General features: G+C 40.7%; 1 protein-coding gene across 3 annotated transcripts in view; it reads left to right on the plus strand.

The window, feature by feature from the left end:
• Window positions 1-22806, plus strand: part of RABGAP1L (RAB GTPase activating protein 1 like) — a 226667-nt gene that overhangs the window by 135621 nt on the left and 68240 nt on the right. For all 3 annotated transcript variants that reach the window (XM_064664123.1, XM_064664124.1, XM_064664122.1), the window contains 3 exons: window positions 1001-1126; window positions 2513-2656; window positions 14654-14695. In XM_064664123.1, the coding sequence (XP_064520193.1) occupies window positions 1001-1126; window positions 2513-2656; window positions 14654-14695 (312 nt within the window). The remainder of the gene's footprint in view (window positions 1-1000; window positions 1127-2512; window positions 2657-14653; window positions 14696-22806) is intronic.

Raw genomic sequence — 22806 nt, forward strand, 5'->3', positions numbered from 1 at the left:
AAATAGCAAGCTTTTATCTGTTGCTATATTGGATAAGGAGTTGGCAAGAGGCCGAATGAGTGAATACACTAAAAGGTCAAGAGTTCTTGATCCTCAATAATTGTTTTCATTTCCTACAATCTGGTGCCTGCAAAAGAAAGGTTGTTTTTATTGTCTTTGAAAGCTTGATTTGGGCTCTGCAGTGACTCTGCTTGTGCCCGTCTTATTATGGTGTTACCTGAAGGCACGAGGGAAGGGAGGGAGATGATGGGGAGGTTTTGTGACACAGGGCTTCCCACAAATTCAGCATTCAGTGGGCTCAAGCCAGAAAATGTGAGTTTAGAGTGACTCACACAGCTTCTGTTGGTACCACCTCCCAAAACTCTGTTGGATGAGAAACTTTGGTCAGAATGAAATAGAGATTATGGTGATAGGGCTTCTGAAAAAGTCAGGATGTTAATTGGTGGAATCGTGGGAAGCCTGATTTCAGAGTTCAGTGTCCTGGTGTTTGGATGAAAGCAGATGAGCATTATTCTCACTAAGGGTCGGTTGTACCTTAATTCTCCTGAATTCTTCCCCTTTTAACCATATCTCTCTCAGTAGAAATCACTGTCATGAGTCGTTACCTTTTTATTTTATTTTGTTCTCTCTTTTTTTTTCAGTTTTAAATTGTTCTGTACCTGTGAGTTGTGTACTGGTTGTTCTCATCTCTGTTTGGCAGAAGGAATGCTGCTGCCAGTTGTGCTGCTGTAGGGATCTGTATGTACAGGAACCTGTGATTTGATCCTCCATTTTCTTCAGAGAAGGCCTTAAAAGAGCCAAATCCAAGTGCTCATCAAGGAGAACAGTGCCCTTGATATTTTACTTACTCAATTCTACATTCAGAGGCTTTGCTGAAAGTTTTGATATATCCCTGTTCTGAATTAATCGTGCCTAAGGTATTTAGGAGTATGTATCTGTGTAAGGCATTTCCAGCCTCAGCTCTGATTTTAACCTTGTTTTTGTGTATTTTTCCCAACAGATGCCAGAGGAGCAGGCATTCTGTGTATTTGTGAAAATAATGTATGACTATGGCTTGAGGGACCTCTACAGAAATAACTTTGAAGATCTCCATTGCAAATTTTTCCAGCTGGAGAAGTTAATGCAGGTGGGGCCAGAGTTAACAAATTCTCCTTCTGTCATAAATGGAAATGCTGGGATAAAGAAGAGATTCATGCTGTGCTTCCAAAAGCTGCTGGACAATCAAACCCCTCTCCTTTTGGAGGTGGGACAGAACCAAAGCAAGGAAAGCTTTACAGCTCAATTCAAACACCATGAGTCAGATTTATTTCCAGTTTCTTTTGTCTTTCAAAGACCAGTCTTGCTGCTAATCTTTGTATCCAAGCAGAGCAGGTATCTGTGTTTTTTCCCCTCTCTCGGTTTGCTTACTCCCTCTCTTCCCTGTTCCCTGATATTGCTTAGAGAGGATGTCTCTGTGCTGTTAAGGCCAAGGTGTATCCTTTGGACTGCCACCATCAGTGTCCTACTTTCTGTGAATTGTGCTGGTGGTTAAGAGATCAGGCAAATCAGGACACCCCGATGCCTATGAAATACCAACCCAATGGAGGTCATTTGGCATGTTTTGCTGTCTCTTCAAGGCACTGCTCTTTTTTCAGGTGGAATTATTTCATCGAGCAGTTTAACAGAATTAAACTACTGCAAGTTTTACACGTTGTTCTGACTAATAAGGAATTACTAACAGTTCATTAAGCCCTGGCCTTGTGTTACCACAGTGAAGGCTGATGAAGTCAGTTGTCACAGGTGACCATAGATACCTCTGTGGCATATACTGAAACCAAACCAAACAGACCACTGTTAATGTTTTAATTTAATGAATTTTTTTCAGATGTCAAATCTACTTTGTGAACATATGTAAATATTGAGAAGACCATATGCTGAAGTATCACATTAATTAGTAATTCTACTCTACAAAGATTTTTATTAACAAATAAAACAAATTTTATTAACAGATATACTGTTAACAAAGATACTTTATTAACTTAATAAGTCATCACTGTACAGTAGCATTTTCAGTGCTTATTTTGTGGTGTTTATATATGCTCCTAGTTAGAGAAATTGTCTGTGCTCTATTGCTTTCAAGCTCAGCAAGGTGATCTCCTGGTTCTAATATCTTATTTTTTGTGGCAGAAACATTTGTAGCAAATCGAGCAAAGGGATAACTTAAAAATGCACACTCTGACATAGGTTTCACAACCTCTCTGCCTTTTGACTGCTGAAGATTTTGTAATTTCTCAGGATAATCTCAGTACCTTATTTGATACTGTGATAGAATCCACTGTGGATATCTCACTAAAAACTGTAACCATGGGCACTGAAATTTATCAAGAAACATATTTCCACTGCTCAAAAGAAGCCAGGATTTCACTTTGTTGTGGTTTTTGGTGTTTAGCAACGTGGTCCTTACTGTCAGTGTAGATGAAGAGCTTGGACTAATGGGTAATCCTGAAACATTTCTTTTTCTCCTTTGCTCCAGGAGCAGTTACCAGACTTGCACAGCCACTTCTCAGACCTCAATTTGGAAGCTCACATGTATGCATCCCAGTGGTTCCTCACGCTCTTCACTGCCAAGTTTCCACTCTGCATGGTCTTCCACATCATTGACTTACTACTCTGTGAGGTAAAAAAACTATTGAGTCAGAAAGCCCTTCTTCCATTCCACAAATGTGTCCTCTTGTTTTATTTCATTTAGTTGGAGTCATTTGCTGTTTGATTTCAAGACGTGTGTAACTAAATTATGTAGAAACCATGGTTATATAGAAGATGTTCAGTGAAATGCTGGTTTGGTTTTAGAATGAGAACTGTGGATTGCCCCATTCTTTGTTGAGGGATCTAATTAAGAATATCTGATCCACTCATCTGTTCTTCATTTAATTTGTTAAATGACTTTTCAGAGTTAGAAACTAATTTCTTGAAGACACTTCCTAGGAAAAGCTCTCCAAGTGCCAGTAAGGGTGGTGCAGGTTACTTTGGTGGTCTGATATGAAACAAACACAGCTGAATGAAGCTCCTTCCTTTTATTTTTTCCCTGCTATTCCAACTGGGAACACACTGCTCCTGGTAAAAATGGTGTGTGTCTGAACCATAGATATACCTGCACTTCCTTTAAAAAACCGGTCAGAATAGATGGACAGTCTGGAATGTTTATTCTGGTAAAATACCAGTACTTCCTTTGGTCACTGGGAATTCAGGGCATCCATGGGATTACACCTCTTTTTGAAGCTGTCACTGATTTCCTCTCTGATTTAAATGGGTCACAAGCACAAAAGTAAATAAATAAATAGAATATTTTATAATTTTAAATGCCAAGGGCTTCCTGAGTTTGAAACACTGCTGACTCTAGTTCCTTCTGTAATTTTGATTGTGAAGTATTTCCTTTGAGAATTTTCAGGCCCATGCACATGCCTTGATAGGATTCAGTATTAAACAAATACTGTCCCCCACTCATAACTCAATATTTGTTTCCTTAAGAGTATCTCTTCTTCTGCACATTGGTGCTCAGTTATCAAAAGGAGGTGGGGTAATACTGGCAGTGTTTATCTCAGCATATCTGAAGGAATTACTATGGGAAAGAAGGTGAAAGAATCCAAGGAGAGAGTGCAACACTAGAGCCTGCTAAGGAAAGGGAAACTTGTTAATGCTTGTGGAGGATAATCCCACAGAGCTAAGGGAGCTTCTTTTACTAGAGCTAAAAATAAGCCAGAAATGGTAAGAAAATCAATTTCAAGTGAGAAGATACACAGAGACATCTTGAGAAGTGGGGTAGTGTGGAGACAATGTCCTGAGGCACCAGTGAAGTCTATCAGAAAAGTGCTCCTAAGATGCAGGAGTCAGCCAGTCTCAAGTAACAGGCCCTTCTGAGAATTTGTGGGAGGAGTGTAGATTAAAGTCATATTAAAATAAAAGTGTAGCTGACCCTCAACATAGAAAGAAAGTCAAATTTGAAGGTGTATGGCCAGAGGCAGAACAAGAAACGGTTCCTTGACAGAGGACTGAAGCTGTGTGTCCAGTCAGCCTCTGGAAGGAGTTATGGGGAAATCAAAAAGTAATTTTTTTTCCTGCATTAAATTGTTCTTTATCTCTGAACAACCAGCATGCCGATAATTCCGGCAACTGGAAGGACTAAAAACAGTGGCAGCTGCAAACAGTGGAAAGAAAATGTTCTCCTGCAGAAAAAAAATCCTCAAAAAATCAAGAAGCCTTTGAAGTGAACTGTCTTAAGGTTTTAAAAACAAGCTTCCAGCCTTCTTCTTAATTTGTCATAGATACAGATGAATTTTAAATACCCTTCAACTTCCTTCCTGACTGTGCTTTCTCCACATCCCTGACCTGTTTGTCATTACAAAATGTTTACATCCTACACAGCTCTTTTATGAAAGAAAACGTTAAGGGATGAAAACCAGTTAAAACCATTGTTGAAGGGATGCTGCCAGCTGATCATTCCAAGGGAGCTTCTCTGGTCTCTATGAAAATACTTGAATTATGGATGAACAATTTATGTCTTGGACTAGGAGATCTCCAGAGGTCCCTTCCAACCCCAACCATTTGTTGATTCCATGTCAACCAAGAGGTTTTGTTTGGGGTTAGTTGTTTTTAGTTTTTTACTCTGGCTGGGAGGGTGAAATTGGTTGTTAAAGATACTCTTCAACCCTCAATCCAGAGAAGAAAAGTATCCGTTGGAGGTCCCATAGTTCCACAGCCAACTAGGGAGGCACATCCCCTTCGTCTGCATGCACAAGGGAACAGTGGCACAAGCTGGGGATGGACCTCCTGAGCAGAGGCATAACCTGTGAAAAAGGAGCTACATTTATGATGGAATTAAGTTTTACGGAGAAATTTTTAGAATCCCACCAAAGTGAGTGCCATTCTCGTCATTCTCACATGATATATCACGTCAGAGCAGTTTTATGTAAATTCACACAAATTTGGGACTTGCCATGGCCTCTGTGGGACTGAGTTATTTCACCCTATTGTCTTCTTAGGACCTTTTTATTTTTAAACTTTTCTCAGGCTGTTGAGGATGTGATTGAACCCCCCCAAATTGCTTACATTTCCAGTGGCCTTAGAATATTGCCTCAGTAACTCTGTGACAGAATCTGTCGCCCATCCTCATCTAGAAATGAAATATTTTGGAATTATTTGTCTTCCCTTGAAGAGAATTTTGGGCTTGCAGGCAGGTACTCCACAATGCCTGTAGTTAAAAACCCAAACCTATTGATGCTGTAGAAAGTTTTAATGTGATTCCAGCAAAACGTGTGGCTTTGATCCGGCAGGTCTTTCTACAACATTCCTTTTAGCTGCCTGTTTCAGCTGCTTCATTTGTCTCTTCCCCTTTGCTATTTCTGTTTGCATTGAAGAACATCTTTGTTGATGAAACCCAAGAGTTGTATTTGGACTTGTCAGTCTTATCTATCAATATGACACAATGTTATCGAACACTTTTCGAGCCTGCTCTGTTTTGCTGTCTCTTTTTGTTCCATTTTAAATTATTTATTTAAAGTCGTGCTCAGAAATAGCAACTCGTCTGGGTAAAGCTCTTGTCACTCAGAGCTCTCCCCAGTGCAACAGCTACACCTGGGTTATGCTGCAGAATATCAAACAGTTGACATTTCACTGCATTTTGCTTTTGAAAATGCTCAAATTAAAATGAAAATACGTGTTTTAAAAGCACTAAACAAATGACCTTCAATAGGCATTTAGAAGAGGAAAAACAACCCAAACCAGTCGGCATGCAATTTATAAGCATTTTTTAAATTTTCATTATTTTTTTCTGCTTAATAAAAAGAAAGTACTTTAACTATTTGTGATATATATACAGTGCTACCAAGACTAAAGGAGTTGCAGAGCTCAAGCTGCCATTCCATTATTAACTTAAAATTCGGAGACACTCTGGGAAACCTTTTTTAAGTCGATCTGGCTGTTTGTGTGTGCAGTTTTGGGGGATATAAAATACTTAAGGATGGTGCTTCTCTCTTTTTAGGGAGTATGTGAAAACCCCTCCTGCACGGTGCCCTTCGTGGGCTGCCACAGAAATAAAAAAATTGTATATTTTCATGTCATAATACCTAATTTGACTATGTGGTTTGACTACTAAGTTAACAGTTTGACTACTAAGCTGCCATTCTGTGTTCAAGACTGACTACAAAGGGATGCAACTGGTTGTCTATCGCTTTTGAATGTGAATAATTTTGAATGTGAAAAAATTTAATGTTTACTAATACAGCTAATAACAAAGAAGGGAAATTACCTTTCACAGGACCACGTAGCACTGTGAAAGAAGTGGGAATTGAAACATAGATACCATCACTCCCTGGCCTTTTTTTATCATCTGCTGCTTTCAGAATATTGAGTAAAATAACTTCTATGATTGGTTTTGAGGAACTGTCAGTGACAATGAAGGCTGTGACGGGTGTTTTTAAAAACCTTTTAAAACGTGGGTGACTTGGTGCTGGTAAATGAGCACCTATTGATACAATAAGTGTGGCACCGCACTGAGGAGGTGTGGTGCCTGGGAGCACTCCTTCCTAATGAAATGATGAGAATCCCAGCAGAATTACAAATATTGGCACTGGAGATTTGATTTGTGTCTCGTGTGTGTCTCGCTGGAGATGGATGTGCCAGGAAACGCCGTATGGCACCGCTCAGACGCGGGGCCGGCGCTGTGTGAGTGCTGACTGAGGAGGAGAGACCATAATAACCTGCTATTTTTTATCTGTCTCTGTCAGATACTTCTGTGATGCCTTCAGCAGAGTTGAGAAAGAACAGATTAACATTTCAATTTATTAAACTTCCTCAGGAATTGAATCAGGAACAAGCCTACTTCCTCTGTGAATCTGCGCTCAGATGAAACGTGAATTAAATAAAAAATTGTGCACAGTTGTTTATCTTCTGCAGATCTATAGGGGAGGAAAAATTGAACTTTTTTGGAATTACTCGTTGTCGACATGGTGTCTACATTTGTTAACCCTCCCAGTTATGAATGTTTTAAGAAATCTTCCAAAGCAGCGGACTGGGCTTACTAGAAATAAAATCTCTTTCAGTAACAGCATATTAAAAGCTGGGCTTAAATTCTAAATAGGCACGGATCTGTGCTGGAAGTGCCTGCCTTTATATTTTGGATATAAAATTTCAGTACTATTTACAAAGCTAAAGTCAGTGGTGTACATGTGAGTGGTAAAAGGTTGGGGGTTGAGTTTCTTTTCCTTCTTAGCAATACAGGCAAATAAACTTAGGCATTTAGTCTGTCTGTTCCCTTCAGCTGCAGAGCTGAGCCTCCTTGCTGAAGTCTTTATCAGCCACTGCTGTTTCATGTGAAGAGACTGGAGAGGATTTCTTCCCCAGACTGCTATAATTAGCTTTTAATTAATTTAAGAAGGAGAATAGGTTTTCTCAGATACCAGATGGACAGCTGGAATTGAGACACACGTGTCCAGTAGCGCTGCAAGTTTGCTGCATTCCGGCAGCTCTTGACATGTCAGCCATTATAAGCTTTTGTGTTGCAAAAACAGGGGGGTACCTTGGGTTTTCTAGCCCTGGATGTTTGGCTTTTATGGAGTTAGATGAGTTATTTAAATCCATGCTAAAAGTAATTTAGCCTAATTCATCTGGTGACTGCAGCTGTAACCCACTGTGGGGGCTTCTCAGTACTGGAACAGAAATTCAAGTGAAAGAAAAGAAAGAGTGGTGTATGATTCAACTATGTGTTTGCTGCACGAGGAACTTTTTAAAGCTTCTGGATGTGTGTGTTTAAGACATTCAGATTATATGATAATTTGAAGTTCTTTTCAGAGTAGAAAAGGTTTCTAAGTGCTATAAGGTGTTTGGATATGAAACTTCAATCAACACCAGAAACCTGGAGGTTTGTAATACCATATTTGATATCGCCACAGGGACAGGGGACACAACACCTTCTGAAGCTGCACAGGATTTATAATAACTCAGGCTTGGACTGAGGAGAAGAGTATTTTAATAGAGTAATCTGAGGGGTTCTGGGAGAGCCACAGGGTTTAGCATAACCCTTTCCACGATGTTGTCCAGCTCCTCCTGTGAGCATTCATAATTTATGTATCTTCCATTCATGGCTGCAGCTTGTTTATTCCCAAAATAACAAGGCTGGTGATAAATGCTCAGCACGAGCAAAGAAAAAACAGCCTCAAAACAATCTGCAATTCAGGATAACTCATGGGAACAGAAAGTACCTTTCTGGGCAATGTTGATAAATTTTGTGGTCCTAAAATGTTGAGGCTACTTCTGTTTCAGATAATGTTCTAAGATTCAGTTAAAAAAAGGTGCCAAAGATGAGGGACCTGTTTGAATGACCGAGCCTGTGCCTTAGAGGGATGGCACATCTCATGTCATGCCATGTCACACTATGTCTCTGAATTACTTTCCTCGTTGCTCCTGAAATATTTTAGCCACTTACTAGTTGATGTTCACTTGGCTGGTTTTTCTAGGAATACAGTAAATTTCCATAACGCTTACTTAACACCAGTGCCATCTGCTGTACTGGAATAGCAGCATATCCTAAACAGTCTTGGCAGGCCTCAAAAACGCTGTAGAAATGACTGAAGGGAAGTATCACAAGCAGGAGAGTGATATTCCATGAACAAAGCCGGGAAGCTGAGCTAATTTGGTGGCTGTTTTTAAGGAGAGGGTGGTGCAGTCTGCCCGTGCCAGAACGATTTCTGTTGCTCCATGCCTGGAATCTGAGACTGCTGCGAATTTTTCTACGTACCTAAAATCAAAATGTGAGCTTTGCATTTGAGTCATTGTTGGGAAGGGAAAATGAACATCAGGGTGCAGAGAGGAGAGGGCCAGGGCCATGTTGTGGCAGGGAAAGGGAGAGGATGAGCAAGGAACCCTGGGAAGGAGACCAGCCAGAATGCTGGGAGGCAGACATGGATATAACAAGCACATGCATTTTTCTTTGTGGTTTGTGACCACGCATAGAGGGGGAAGGAGGCACAGCTCTTTGTCGAGACGTTGTGAACCCCTCACCTTGCCTCGTCTCAGGAAAACTGGGATCTGGAAGATTCCTGCACCTCTGAGCATGTCTAACAGCCGTTCCCTGCTTCCAGAGGAGAGCTGGAGGACCTGTCTTATCTACAGAAATATGAGGCCTCTCTTTCTCTCCCTGGATGTGATAAGGCCCTTAGTGCCTATTGTGGATTCAGGCCTCTTTCCCTGCATTAATCAGGTTTGGAAAAAGGGACAGGAATGTCTAAACCCCCTGTAATTTAAACCTGTGCAAAGCAGACAAGTAGTGTTACTGTAGGGCTGGATTAACAAATACTGCCCGCCCATAACCAGCTGCTGCTGAACTGGGGATATGCCACTGCAGAAATACCCCATGTCAGGGAACAGTTTGATGCATGGGAATGACTTAAAATCCTGTGGCTGTGATTTTTATTCTTTGCAAACAGTCACGGAACGTGGAGGGAAGAAAGTGTTAATCTCACAGCAGCCTCTACCTTCATTCCGCCATAGCAACATCTCAGCAGCAAATGACATGGAAATTGCCCAAAACACGTAAATAATCACCCCTAAATCCCATTCATTTCTGTTAAAAGGAACCAACCAAACAAAAATTCATGCAAAGCCCTACTAATGCAGGTTCATGGTTGCCTGGTAGTTTTTATTGTGTGCCTTTTTATGCCACAAAATACAGAAGGGACACAATCTCCCTGAGTCCGCTGGTGCAGTTTTTACCCTCTCCCTGCTTCTCTAATGATGCAGTCACCTGGCTTTAATGGGGTTTGTGTATTTTTCACAGCATCACAGAATCAGGAGGAAGATTTCTGTATTTTCTTTTCTTCTTTCTGGTGCTGTAGCATTTTCTGGGGTGAGTAATTGTATAGGCACTGGAGGGACCCCAGTCTGAGAACTCAGCTATACCTCATACACAACATCTCTTTGCAATTTGTGTTTTACTTTTTTTTCCCTTCTAATACAACTGTTTAGTAAGAAAACTCTATCTGTTGTTTACAGAAAGCTTGCTAATTCACGTTGTGCCTTATTTGAACAAGAGTTTTAACCTTCCTTTCCTTTAGTCATCTTGTCATTAAACTAGAATAAATGTACAAGCCTCACAGACCCTGCGTAAAAGATGTTAATTAACACACATGTCCCCGCAGACCGTGCTCCAAGGCTGCCCTGCTTACAAAGGGAAATTGGAGCTTCAGACCATATATTCATGTTGTCAGCAAAACAAAGACATTTGTGACATTCCTAAAGTTTATTGGGTGTTCTCAACATACTAGAGTTGCCAAATAAGTGTTTTTGCTGGAAGCCATCCAAAACATAAATAGAATTTTAATTCTCCTTTGGAGTCTGTGACCCCAATTACCCTCTGTAGCTCCTTTGAAAGACTGTGCAACTGAACACATAATTATGAAACACTTTTGAATTACAAAACAATGTCAAATTAACTTCAGTTGAATAGCTGGTCTCTCTTTAAAAAAGGAAAATTCAGTTATTAGAAAGCTGGAAGAGGTTCATGTCATGTGGGGCTTGAGACTTCTCAGCCCTTAAGCAGGTGCTCAGTTCACTCTCATACTCATCTTTTTACCTGGTGCTGAACTTCAGAGAATATTGTATCAGTTTCCTTCTACATGTCATGCATATCTAGGGAAAAAACCCACAGGTGAGGACATTGATAAATTAAATTTCTTTATATTTTTAAGGGATTCGTTTCCCTTTGTTGGTGAAGAGGGTGCAGAGGCTGTTGCTGTGTAACCAGAGGAAGGTCCATCAGGGGCTCTGGTTGGAGAGGGAGAGATGCTACTATGGAATATATCCTGCCTTCTCCCGAGACTTCTGCCATTGAGGAAGAACTTTAAAACAGGAGAGGAATTCCAAGGTCGTCCCCTGTGCAGGTGTTGTCCAGATCCACGTGATTATTTCAGGCCTTTTCTAAACTCATCTTGTTGCAGAGTGTACAGGGACTCAAAGGGAGGACTCCTCAAAGAGCCTTCTTTCTGCACAAGGAATCTTGGCTCCTAAGGGAGCTGAGGAGCTGGGAAAATCTGTCACTAGGCCAGAGTTAATGTAATAAGATTTCACTCATTTTAATCCAGTCTTAGTTTCAGTGCACATGTATCGTTTCATTTTTACAGTCCCACGAGAGAGAATTTCATGGATTTACCTGTGAAAATGTTCCCTCCAATTGTGGTTGGAAACGATGGTCTTTTGACACACAGTGCAAAGAAGCAGATGCTTCTATGAGGCACAATTTTTATGAATTAAAAGGGCACCTCCTGCATGATGAGTGTTCATCCCAGCACCAGTAGGTGTGAAAGGTACTCCCGCAAAATGATGCTCTTTCTTCTGGAGTCAGTGCTATCCTATGGAAGTGTCTGTAAAGCAGAGGAGGGTCAGCAAGGACTGTAAGGAGACTATCAAATGGCACAAACTCCAACATTTTCCCATTCCTGACTGTCATCTTACCATACGGATTGCTTTGAGTTCGGCTTGTTCCTTCTCTGAAACTGTTGAGCTTTGTGAGATCTCTTGAGATGCTCTTGGCCTCCACACAAGCGTAGAGGGTCCTTAAATAACACCAGCTGGAAAAAAGAAGCTGCTGTGCAGGTGTTTAACTAGGCAGGTAAGTGAGGGTGTCGCAGAAGCTGCTGGTTAAGAGCTCCTGGGAGGAGGACGTCCACACGCCTCATTTCTGAATCTTTGCCTGTGAGCTGTGCAGGCCACATGCTCCTTCATTTCTCTCTGGCAACAAAGCTTCTCAGGCTGACAAACAAGAGAGTGCCCACATTATGGAGAAGAGATTTGGATGCTGCTTGGAGCTACCTTGTCTAGTGGAAGGTGTCTCTGCCCATGTCAGAAAGAATGAGAGGAGCTTGAAGGTCCCTTCCAACCCAAACCCTTCTGGGATTCCTGTGTCTTCTAACTTCTTGTTTATAAGAGTATATCTTTACCTTTGACTGTTGTGTATTAAAATAAGCATAATTATGAACAGATTTCACACATGCAAATCTTTTAAATATCAAGATGAGATCTGTATGATATCGTAGCATTTATTTCAAAATGCCCAGTTAAACATATGACCTTTGCTTTTAAAAAGTAATTATCCAAAGCTCATTTCATATGAGTTCCCTCCTCTTTCCTCTTTTGGATGATTTGTATGTTCTTCTTGTTTCCATTATAAAATTGCTGGAGGGATATTGCTACCAATTATTTATATGTCTGGTGCACATTGGTATTTTCAGTCCTTCTTCCAAAATAACTGGACAAGTTTAATCTGAAGCTTATAAATCACTGTGTGGTAAATGAAGCAGGATTTTAAATAAGAGATTGTGTTAAAATGAGCTGAGCTTTCTTTTTCATAATCATAATCATTAAATTTGGCTGTGGTAGAACAGTCTTGCATGAACTAGGAAAAATAACCCCGGGATGCGGATCAGTGGTTGTGGAGTGTGTTGTTCACAAGGGGGGTGAGGCACTGCATCGCTCTGCCATGGAGAGCATCCTCCTCCACCTCACTCAGCTGGCAGGGGCTGCACTGACCCTTTGGGGCTTCACTGCTCAGCACAGAACTGCAGCAATTGATGCCTCAGGTCTGAAACACTGCCTTGATTTGGGAGACTTCCCTCTGCCTTGGAGGAAAGAGGAGGCTGAAGGTTATTTTCTGTTGCCAGGACAGCTGGATAGGAACATTTTAAGTCATTTTATGTTCTGATTTTAGGGTGCTCGAGCCTTGAATGGGTTATCTCAAGTAACAGGAGGGGGTCTGTGAGCTGCGCCTTGCCCAGGGGGGCTTGAAAAAGAGCTGGGGATTCTCAGTGCAGGTGGAAACCTCTTTGTGCTGCATTTGCTGTCCATGTGGACAGTGGGCATATCAGAGGAATACCAGGAGAGAGCTGGATTCCTTTGAATTCAGGAACAGTGTGAGTTTCAGGCAGGGCAGAAAAAAATACTTGGAAACTAAATGAGAACTGGTTTGCTTTTCTGTTTGGTTGTGCCAGAAAACACACAGGACACTAATTCTTGAGTAGTCCAACAATTAGACATAATATTCCTGCTCATAAATAAACAAAGTCCGATCAATCAGCTGATTAAGAGGAAAACCCAGGGTTTGTGATGGCTTGTAGATATTCCTCTGATTTATAGATGTTCCTGTCAAACCCTCTCTGCTGGGAAATAAAAGTTGTGACTGTCAAGACTGTGGAATGAACTCTTGACATCAAACTGATATTTGGAATAAAACTGAGAGGACTGTGGACTGATTTGACTGCTGCTGGAGCTCAGTGTCATGACTGAAAGTCACAACCGGACATTTTTCTATTACAAAGAAGTATAAAAAGCAAAATAACTTGGAATAATTGTTATCCCATTTGGAAGAAGGGTTTCCTAGTGATGGAGCAGGATTCAGTCCTGCTGCAATTGTGACCTCTAGTGGAAAACCAGTTTGTTATCACAGTGATTATGCAGTGAATTGCAAAGTAATTCAGTGTTGCAGTATTCGTTATGTCTCATGTCATAGTGTTTCCAGGACTCATGGATGATACAATCCCTTCAAGGCACCATGTTATGTAAAAAAATACAATTTATTCCCACTAATGCTTCTGCAAGGTCTCAGCAGGTTTTTATAAAAGCTAATTTTTATAGAAATATGGTCTCAGGCTTTCAGGAAGAGGCTTGAAAAAATAACTGCAGAAGAAGAAATTCCTTGGAGAAGGTTCTCTTAGCAAAAGTCCCATTGTTATCCCATAACAATATGTAATGCAGTGCCAGTATTACTTGTGTGCAGATCTGTTGAGACATTTCTAGATATCAGCTCTGAGAGCCATTATAAGGAAAGATTCATCCTGCCATTAAACAAGTGGGCAAGAAGATTTGGAAGACATAATCGAGGAAAACAGTCTGAACACAAAGCCCATGGCACAACAAATGAAAGTTACATATGGTATTTTTTATATTTGGATGAAGACAAAGCTCTTTATAATCCTAAATAATTAAGATAGGTAGGCAGCAGACTTTCTTTAATCTTTAAATAAATGCATGTTGTCTTTGTGTTTCTCACTGAATGCATTTCTGTACATTTGTATTTCCAACTTTTGCCCACCAGCAAGCACCTGTTTGATACAGACAGACAGCAGCTTGTTTTGCTTTGAAATAGTTTTGAATCTTGACTAATAAGAGTAAAAAAAGGTGTGTTGTGTACTTGTAGGGTTGCCTTTCTTTTACTTTGAGGGTTTTTACAGTTTGAGCATGAAGGAGTGTACGTGATAAATCACAGCTAAGCTCAGGTACTTGACAAAAATCCCATCCCCCAGAATATTTCTTGGTGCCCTGCTCATTCCAACACCCTGCCCTGTTCATGGAAGCATTGACAGGCACTGAAATGATGGAGGAGGGAGCACCTCTCACATCTGTGGCACCTGACTCAGTCAAGGTTCCCAAAGCTCCAAGGAGCCTCATCTTCCCCAGCTGTTGGAAACTGCACCGTGGGGCTTTAAGGATGAACTTGGAAGTGGAGCAGGGGAAAGGGAAGCATTGCCTGGGGACTTACAGCATCTAGTTTTGATGCTACATAATGATAAGCAGTAGGGAAGAGAGGTTTGTGTGCTGGGACTGATTGAAGTATCTTTCTTCTTATTTTCAGGGTATGAACATAATCTTCCATGTAGCCTTGGCTCTCTTAAAGGTAAGTGATTTTTTTAGTAATTTATTTTGTTTTATTAAACTGTCTGAAATAATTTTTAGCTTAAGGTATCATGTCTAAAGGAACAATAATAGCGGGACTTCTGGAGTAGGGAGTGTAAGAGAAATGTCATCCATTTGGGTAGAGATGTCTTCAGAATTGTACTTATGATAGATCTGTTTTTATTAAACTTAATTGTGTCATGAAGTTTGTGGAACAGGGAGTACAGTCTAAGGATTTGAATGTCTCATGTAATTACTATTAAGAAAACAATTCTGATTCATTTCACAGCATATCTGTTTTGTTTCTGGTCTTGTTTGTAAGCAAAGAGACTGAATATTATTTGGTATCAAATGTATTTGTCAAGAGAGAAATGGAAATCTTTTGTACCATGGGGAATTTCTGTCTTTGCCTTGGGCACAGAGTTTACCTAAACAAGTAAAGCTGTAGGTGAAGCACTGGCATTTTGGATGCCAAAGTTAACTTACACTGACCTCCATGAGTTGCCTCTAGTTCAAATCCAGCCCCATGGTGAGGAAATGTCCAAAAGAACGTGTGTTTTACACTAACCCAGCCTGTATTTAATGAAGTCTCCTACAAACAGGAGGTTTGTAGGTTCAGTGTACATTTCCAGAGAAGTGCTCCTACAGAAATGTGCATTTGTAAAAACGAGGGAGGGAAGCGTATGCTCCTTCCTTCCTGTTTCATGTTTTATTTGCAACTGTGGGGGCTTGTTCATATTCTGGTGTTCAGGGCCAGTATGGACAAAGGGAAATCTGGTGGGTTATGGCTTGATCTGCTGTTGAAGAAGGGAAAGGAAGCATCCAACCAGCACCCAGCAGATATGATGGTGGTAGAACAGGTTCTGGGAAGAGGTAGAGGTAGAAGTTAAAAGTATTTTGTCACTCTTCTTGCAACTAAGAGCTTCAAGAGTTGGTTCTAATTTTGCTTACAGCAGTTCATGTATAATGTATGTGTGTGCAGTATGCTGCGTGTGCCTGTTCCAGCAGTAATAGGCTCTGAGGAAATGGGAGGGGAGGTGTTATCCTGAGGAAGTACTTCTATAGTGCAGCCAAAAACAAGAGCAAAGAAAATCCAGGTAAGAAAGAGAAGATTTTAAGTTAGAAATACTCACCTAAGAGCACAGCTCCACAGTGGCACGGAGATGGAGCTGGTGCTTATATGGAACTGAATCAGCTTTATGATCTGCTTTCAGCAGGAATTACTCTCTGTTGGGGAAGGAAATAGTTTTGTACTGTGAGACCCGAAGTAATTTTTTTTTCCTACTCAAATGTCTCCATAATTTCTCCTAATCATTAGGAACCAAGTGGTTTATTGCACTGCTCTTCCTGAGTGACAGAACCTCAACGTGCTGCAGAAAAAATGCCTTAAGAACTGTGTTTCAAAACTCTTGTTTCTCTCTAGGTCTGAAGTGAATGAAAACAACTCCTAAGGATTGTTACAGTGATTATTCTCCCATCCACAATCTCTTGGATTATTATAAGTTTGGTTGAGGGAATCCTTCATCAGTGGAATATTGGAGTCTTTATTGTGTAAATGCCATTTTCCTCACTCCCAGTGAAGTGTGTGCATCCAAATCCCTCATTAAATAGCAACAGAAGAGGAGCTTTTATCTGGAACTCAGTGCTGTGTCTCACTGTTCCATCTGCTGGTGTTCTCAGGGAATGCCTGTTAGTTTGGGAATGACAGTGCTACTTCTGTGATCAATTACCCAAGACACCTTGATGCAGTGTCTCTGGAAAATAAACACTCATCACACGAGGAGACTCCTTTCCCTTTCCTTCTCCCACTCTCCGAGTGTGGGAGTAGCAATGAACAGAGGATTAGCTGTGGAGGCCAAGGTTTGTAATAGGGCATTAATCTGATTTCTTATTGAAGGGAAAGCGCTGGGGTTTTTTCTGTAGCATCCGAATGTTGTGCTTTTCTATGCTTTTCTGCTCTGCCCAGCCTGCTCAGGCTCCCCGGCTGGGGGCACTGTTTTACAGTGGGAATCAGTCACAGATTTACAGCATGGAGCGACTGCACCTGGATTACTGCGCAGGAAGCTGAGCTGGTAGAAAAGCAAATAAATGCCTCACCTCTCATTTTCTGAGCCGTGGAAAATGTAGTGAAGCACTGGAGTGTGAAAAGAACCCCAGTGTGGAAAAAGGTGGCGCAGATGCCTGTGGTTTAGAACAACTCAACAAACAGCACTGATATTTTCATTTTAAAAATCCCAATTTAGACTATTAATTGAGAGTGACAGGAAAATGGAATGGGCTGCCCAGGGAGGGGGTGGAGTCACCGTCCCTGGAGGTGTTGAAGGTGAGACTGGATGTGGCATCAGTGCCATGGGCTGGGAAGCTCAGCGGGGTTGGAGCAAGGGTTGGACTTGATGATCTTGGAGGTCTTTTCCAACCCAGTTGATTCTATGATTCTGTGAAAATGTACTATTCCCAATCTCTTGTGTCATCAACTAGTTTGTTTCTTTATTGGAAATTAAAAACACTAAAATCTTGATATATGCTAAGAAAAAGAAATCAATTATAAGCTTTCGTTCATGTTTTAGTATTTCACAGAATCATCGAATATCCTGAGCTGGAAGGGACCCCCAGGGATCATTGAGTCTAACCCCTGGCCCTGCCCAGGACACCCCAACAATCCCCCCCTGTCCCTGAGAGCGTTGTCCAAACCCTCCTGGAGCTCTGGCAGCCTTGGGGCTGTGCCCACTGCCCTGGGAAGCCTGGTCAGTGCCCAACCACCCTCTGGGGGAGGAACCTTCTCCTGACATCCAACCTGACCCTGCCCTGACACAGCTCCAGCCCTTCCCTGAGTCCTGTCACTGGTCACAGAGAGATTTCACTGATTAATTCTTAAATATTTTATTTCTGATCCTGCAACTCAGCAAAACCAGCTAAGGCATGCTTTGTTTTGGAATTATCAAACTGAGGCAAGTATTAAAATATGTGATTGTGGAGAATTCAGGCTCTAGATTAACTGCTGTTCTGGCTGGTAACTCCTGGAAAGGCAGGGAAGAGCACACAGTCACTAGAAATGCAAGAGTGAACCAGTGGCTTTTAAAATAGGTCCATATCCAAACTTTTCTTTCTGAGGGTTCACCTACTCATCGAGTGAGTGATTCATAGCATATAAGCTCAACACTTGGCTTGTGGAGGTTTGAGCTGTGTGACTGTTAAAAATACGTTGCTTAACACCAGATGAAAGGTAGAATTTTGATCAGGAAGGTGTATAATATTCAAATGAAAATGGGGAGAAAATAGGGAGAAATGATGATGTGTTTATTGCTTTTTGTGTTTCCCAGCCAGTGCTTTGTTGTCTTACAGAGGTTCCCTTCAGTACATATAATATCTTAAACCCAGTACTTTTATACATCATTCCTTGAAGTCAGGTGAACATGAGCAGCATTTCTGACAGGATTTATGATTTCTGACACTCCTCTCTGCATGTTACAAGGAGTGTATTACACAAACAGGACAGCTGTAGTTATTGGCTGTTTCTGGTGGCACCTTTCAGTCCCAAAGCTGTTTGTGTCACTCTGTGCCCTAGAGGTTGGGGGGCAGCATCCCAAGTACAATGGCAGGGATGGCAGATGTAGATTTTAAAAAAAAGTGTCAACATTATCTTGGATAAGGAGGGTTATTTGTTATCTTTATTTCATTCCATATCTGGATTGAAAAGGACCTCCTGGGCCCAAGAACTGCTTCTCTGCTCTATTATGTGCCATGACATCCATTTCAGAACCAGTAACAGCAGCAGTGTTGCTGGTGGAAGCCCATTTCCCTTATCCTGTGTAAATTTATTACTGATCATTTTACCCTCAGCTACTCTTACATCAGCACTGTCCTTCAACTCAAACAGTCCCCTTCTAGCACCATTCACACTGGTGTTTATCACCTTGAAGTGTTTGTAGAGACCATTCACAGTGTTTATTAAATAAACCAATATTCTCAGTGTTCTTGAACTCCAGAGCATCTCAGTCATTCTCTTCTGCATCACCTCCAATCTGCAGTAAACTTCTTAGAGGTGACAGGATCTTTAAGAGAGGTCACAATAAGTTTTCTGTATTCATGTTGTATTTCCTTAGTTCTAAAAAGTCGCTTCATCTGATAACACTGTGTTGTTCTCTTATATTTGTATGGAATATTATTCTTCAATAACCAAAGGGTTCCACAAATACTATTTCTCTTCTTTAGATGGGGATTTATATAAGAGCACAAATTCTGAATAAAATTATGCTGCACTTCTGTATCCATTTTCATTTCAATTCTTAAGGAACATACAGTGAATTGTAGGTTTTCTTTTTTCCCTTTAATTATCTTCTTTGGATATAACATCTGACCTAACCCCTCCTGGATTTTGCCCATCAGTAAAACTTGCATATTGTCAATGCAGATAATTAAAACATGTCAATTGTCTTAGAGTCAGGAATGAAATTGTGACAGTTCTTACAACTTTTTGAGAGGTATCAGATGAAAAGTGCACTGAGTCTGTAGGTAATATGTCTGGTATCCGAGAGATAAAACAGCTGTTTCATTCTCGCTCTGTTCTTTCTTTGCATTTGCAATGGCTCGAGGAGCCTGAACTGATTTTGAAGTAAGCACTTGCTTTGAGGCAGAGATTGGGTGAAGTGACATACAGGGCTCCTTTCCAGCCAAAACTGGGTTTGATTCCAGGGGAGCTGGCTCAATCTACTCTGGGAGTGCATTATATCTTCAAAAAGCTCTTTTCAAGAGAACCAGAAGCGTCCACATTAGAATCTAAGGCAAGAAAAATATGTTCCTTATACCCCATTTTTTATAGCCTCTCTGTGTAGCTGATCCCAGAGTAAGAGCTGACACTTCTGGAAGAGAAGAGGATCCTGGCTCTTTGGTGCTGGAGATGAGAACCAACTGTTCTCTTTTCAAGGCCTTCTGCATTAGGCAGAGGGCAAGAAATTCAGTTTTTAAGAGTCTCTCAGATCACTGTTTTTGTATGTCTAGTTCCTAAATTGAAGATGTCTTTAAGCTGTAGGTTTTTTTGGGCTGAAGAATTCCTCCCCTACCCCAAAAACCAGGACTGGGTGACGTATTGGAGATGATCTCTTTAGAAACAGAAATCTGTGCCTGAAAATGTCAAGAATCATTCAACTTCCAGACTACTGATTTTCCAACCTTAATAGAACCAATTTTCTATTTTTAAAAGTCCACATTTATCTGCATGCTGAAAATCCATCCTGTCCTGACCAGTTAATATCTTAGCCCATTTGATCTCCTCCTCACACCTAAAATCAGCTCAATTTCTATTAGGTGAATGTTCACCATAAATTTTGAATTTTGAGGGTGGAGACGTGTTCTCTTTCAAGGAAGAGTAGCCTGATAGCAGAGAAAATAACATGAAATTTGTTGACCTGCATTTCTTTAGCAGCACTGAACGCTCTTCTAGATATTGATGATTCCTCCTGTTATATTGTCTGTTGGTGATTTCTAGATGTTGGGAAGTGAAGATAGTGTTTTCAGGGTTCCATACTATTATTTTTATTATTAATTATTATTTCTAATATTATGTAATACATGTGTATGTCCCATGTACCTAGCAAATCTTGTCATTCTGTGGGAAAATGTTTCAGGAGCATGTGATTGAAGTAAATAAAAACAGACAAATAGTCATTCCAGTATCTCACTGCCAACAGTGGATTCATGGGAGAGACTTGTAAGAGTAGGGCAATAATGCTCTTTTCTTTTGCCTCTGGCAGTCTGTGTCTTGAAGACTCTCTGAGAAAGAAGTGGTGTCTCATGTTTAATAACTCTGCATGGATTGTTATTCCATGGGTTTTTCTGCTGGCTCTTTAAACACATGAAAATGAGGAGCTGCAGGGATTTTCTCTGAATGATCATTTTGTTTGCTTTGAGCTGTCACCTATGACTTCCACATCAGGGTCCCATGTTGGGAGGCATTTTGGACACAGTATCTCTTCACACACCACCCAGGATTTTATAACTCTACATATCTCTCGTCAACTTCTATTTTCCAGGCTTAATAACCATAGTCTATTTTTGTCTCCTCCTCTGGAAGCCTCTGATGAGCTTTATCCCCTCCCTAAATGCTTTTCTGTCTCTATTACCTCCTTTTTGAGATGGGAGGACCAGAGTAATGCATAATATTGGAGATGAAAACACACCCTGCAGAATAATGGCAATCTCTGTTAAAATCTCTGTTCCTTCCCTCTTAATTCCTGCCATTTGGTGCATTTTGTTCACCTCTGCTGTGCACTGAGCCGGTATTTTCATAGAACTCTCCGCAGTGACTCCCAAGATTCCATCCTGAGTAGCAATTGTCAGCTCAGTCCGTCATTAACATGGAAAATTGATGCTGTTCTCCATATGCATCAATTTACATTTATCTGGATCAACTTGCCTTCAGTGTTCTGTTGCCCAGTCACTCAGTCTCTTATTATGGTTCTTCTGCAGTTCTTTACTGTAACCCCTGTCTTTAACTCCCTGAATAATTTAGGAGCATTTGCAGACATTGTCACTTCATCTTTCACTCTCTCACAGACCCCAGCAGAGATCTCTGCTGGAATCTGCTATGGACATTAGTTGGTTTATCATGTTCTCTCTTCATAACGATCAAGATGTAAACTTTGCTAAATCCAGATTACACACTTGTAATTAGCCCTGAAGAACAGAAAGGACAAAGTAATGTCTGATAAGGTAAGAGGTCAGGTTCTTATTGTGGCTATGATATTATTTGTATGGATTTTCAGAGCTGTTCTGGTGCACAATGCCTTACCCTTTCATAGGAATAAGCTTGAAGGAGAACTTCCTCGTTGTTATTCTGTTTTAGTCTATTTAGCTTTTCCATGTCAGTCATTTTTTTCACTGAAATACAGAGATTTAATATTTGTAAAGGACCCCCCATCGAGATCCTTGGTATCTTGCTAAAGAATGCAGAAAATATAGATTATTTCAAGTCATGGTTTTATTTGCTTTAAGACTTTATTGGCGTTAACCACTTCTGAGTTCAGTGGGCCTCAGCTGTGTATGTCTGAGCAGCTCTGAACTGCATCAGCACCACCTAAACAGGCATTTCATGGATAGGAAGGCCAGGAACAGAGTTTAACTGCACTTAAAGTTCAGATAGTCCTTGACATGGAAATCAAACCATGAGTAACACGTTTGTCCTCAGACATCCTACTTAGTTACTGCCCTTTGGGCCATTTTTAGTTTTCAAGTTCACTTCACTTAGGCCCTTCTAAAGAATGTGGGACAGCAATCCAGTGTCATGGATAAGAGTTGTGAAGTTTACCTGAAGGAAAAATCAGTTCCTGGTCTGACATGGTCAAAAATAAGAGAGAATGTGGAAGTAAGAATGGTAGGGAGTATAAAAATGTTAATGAGGGTTCACTGCTCTGCTGTGTGAAAGGAGCTCCTGGACAAACACAGAGCAGTGGATTTCAGCTGATAATTAAGGGAGGTTTTATCAAGCCTTGGAAGTTTTTGGATTTGAGAGACCTCTTTTTAAACAGAAACCCAGGCCTGATGTAAAAATTGTAATACTGGTAGTAGACCACATCTCTTGGGAAGCTAATCCTGTAGTTAATTTTCCTCATTCCTAAAAATTGGCACCTTAGTTATAACCTGAATTCATCTATTTTTAGCTTCTAACTATTAGATCCTATTATAATTTTCTAGAATTAAAGACTTTATTTAATAAGCAGTTAATTCTATTTTTCTTAAGCCTAGACCTTACTGAAAATAAACCAAAATAAACCAAACCTGAATTTCTGTAAGGATCAGAGCTATTAGCTGATTAAAGTCTGACTTATGCAATAAAGAATTTAAGGTTTTTTACATGGACAGGGCTCCGAATTACCTGTCCTCTTGCCTGTTTTGTCCCCAGGTCACTCTTGACTCTGCTCCTGGTCAGTTCTGTAACCTGCTTCCCAATACCCTCAGTATAAGGCTCTTATTTCTTCCTTTTAGTGTTTTGAGCAATGTTTCCATTTGTATATAGAAGATGGAACCTGATGTTTCTAGAATATCATGTTTACCAGCAGGTGTTTAAATTAGAATTCAGTAGAAACAGGCAAAGCTCCTGCCTTTTCTTTCCTTTCC

Source organism: Pseudopipra pipra, chromosome 9 (assembly GCF_036250125.1).
Source record: "Pseudopipra pipra isolate bDixPip1 chromosome 9, bDixPip1.hap1, whole genome shotgun sequence".
In the NCBI taxonomy this organism is placed as follows: Eukaryota; Metazoa; Chordata; class Aves; order Passeriformes; family Pipridae; genus Pseudopipra; species Pseudopipra pipra.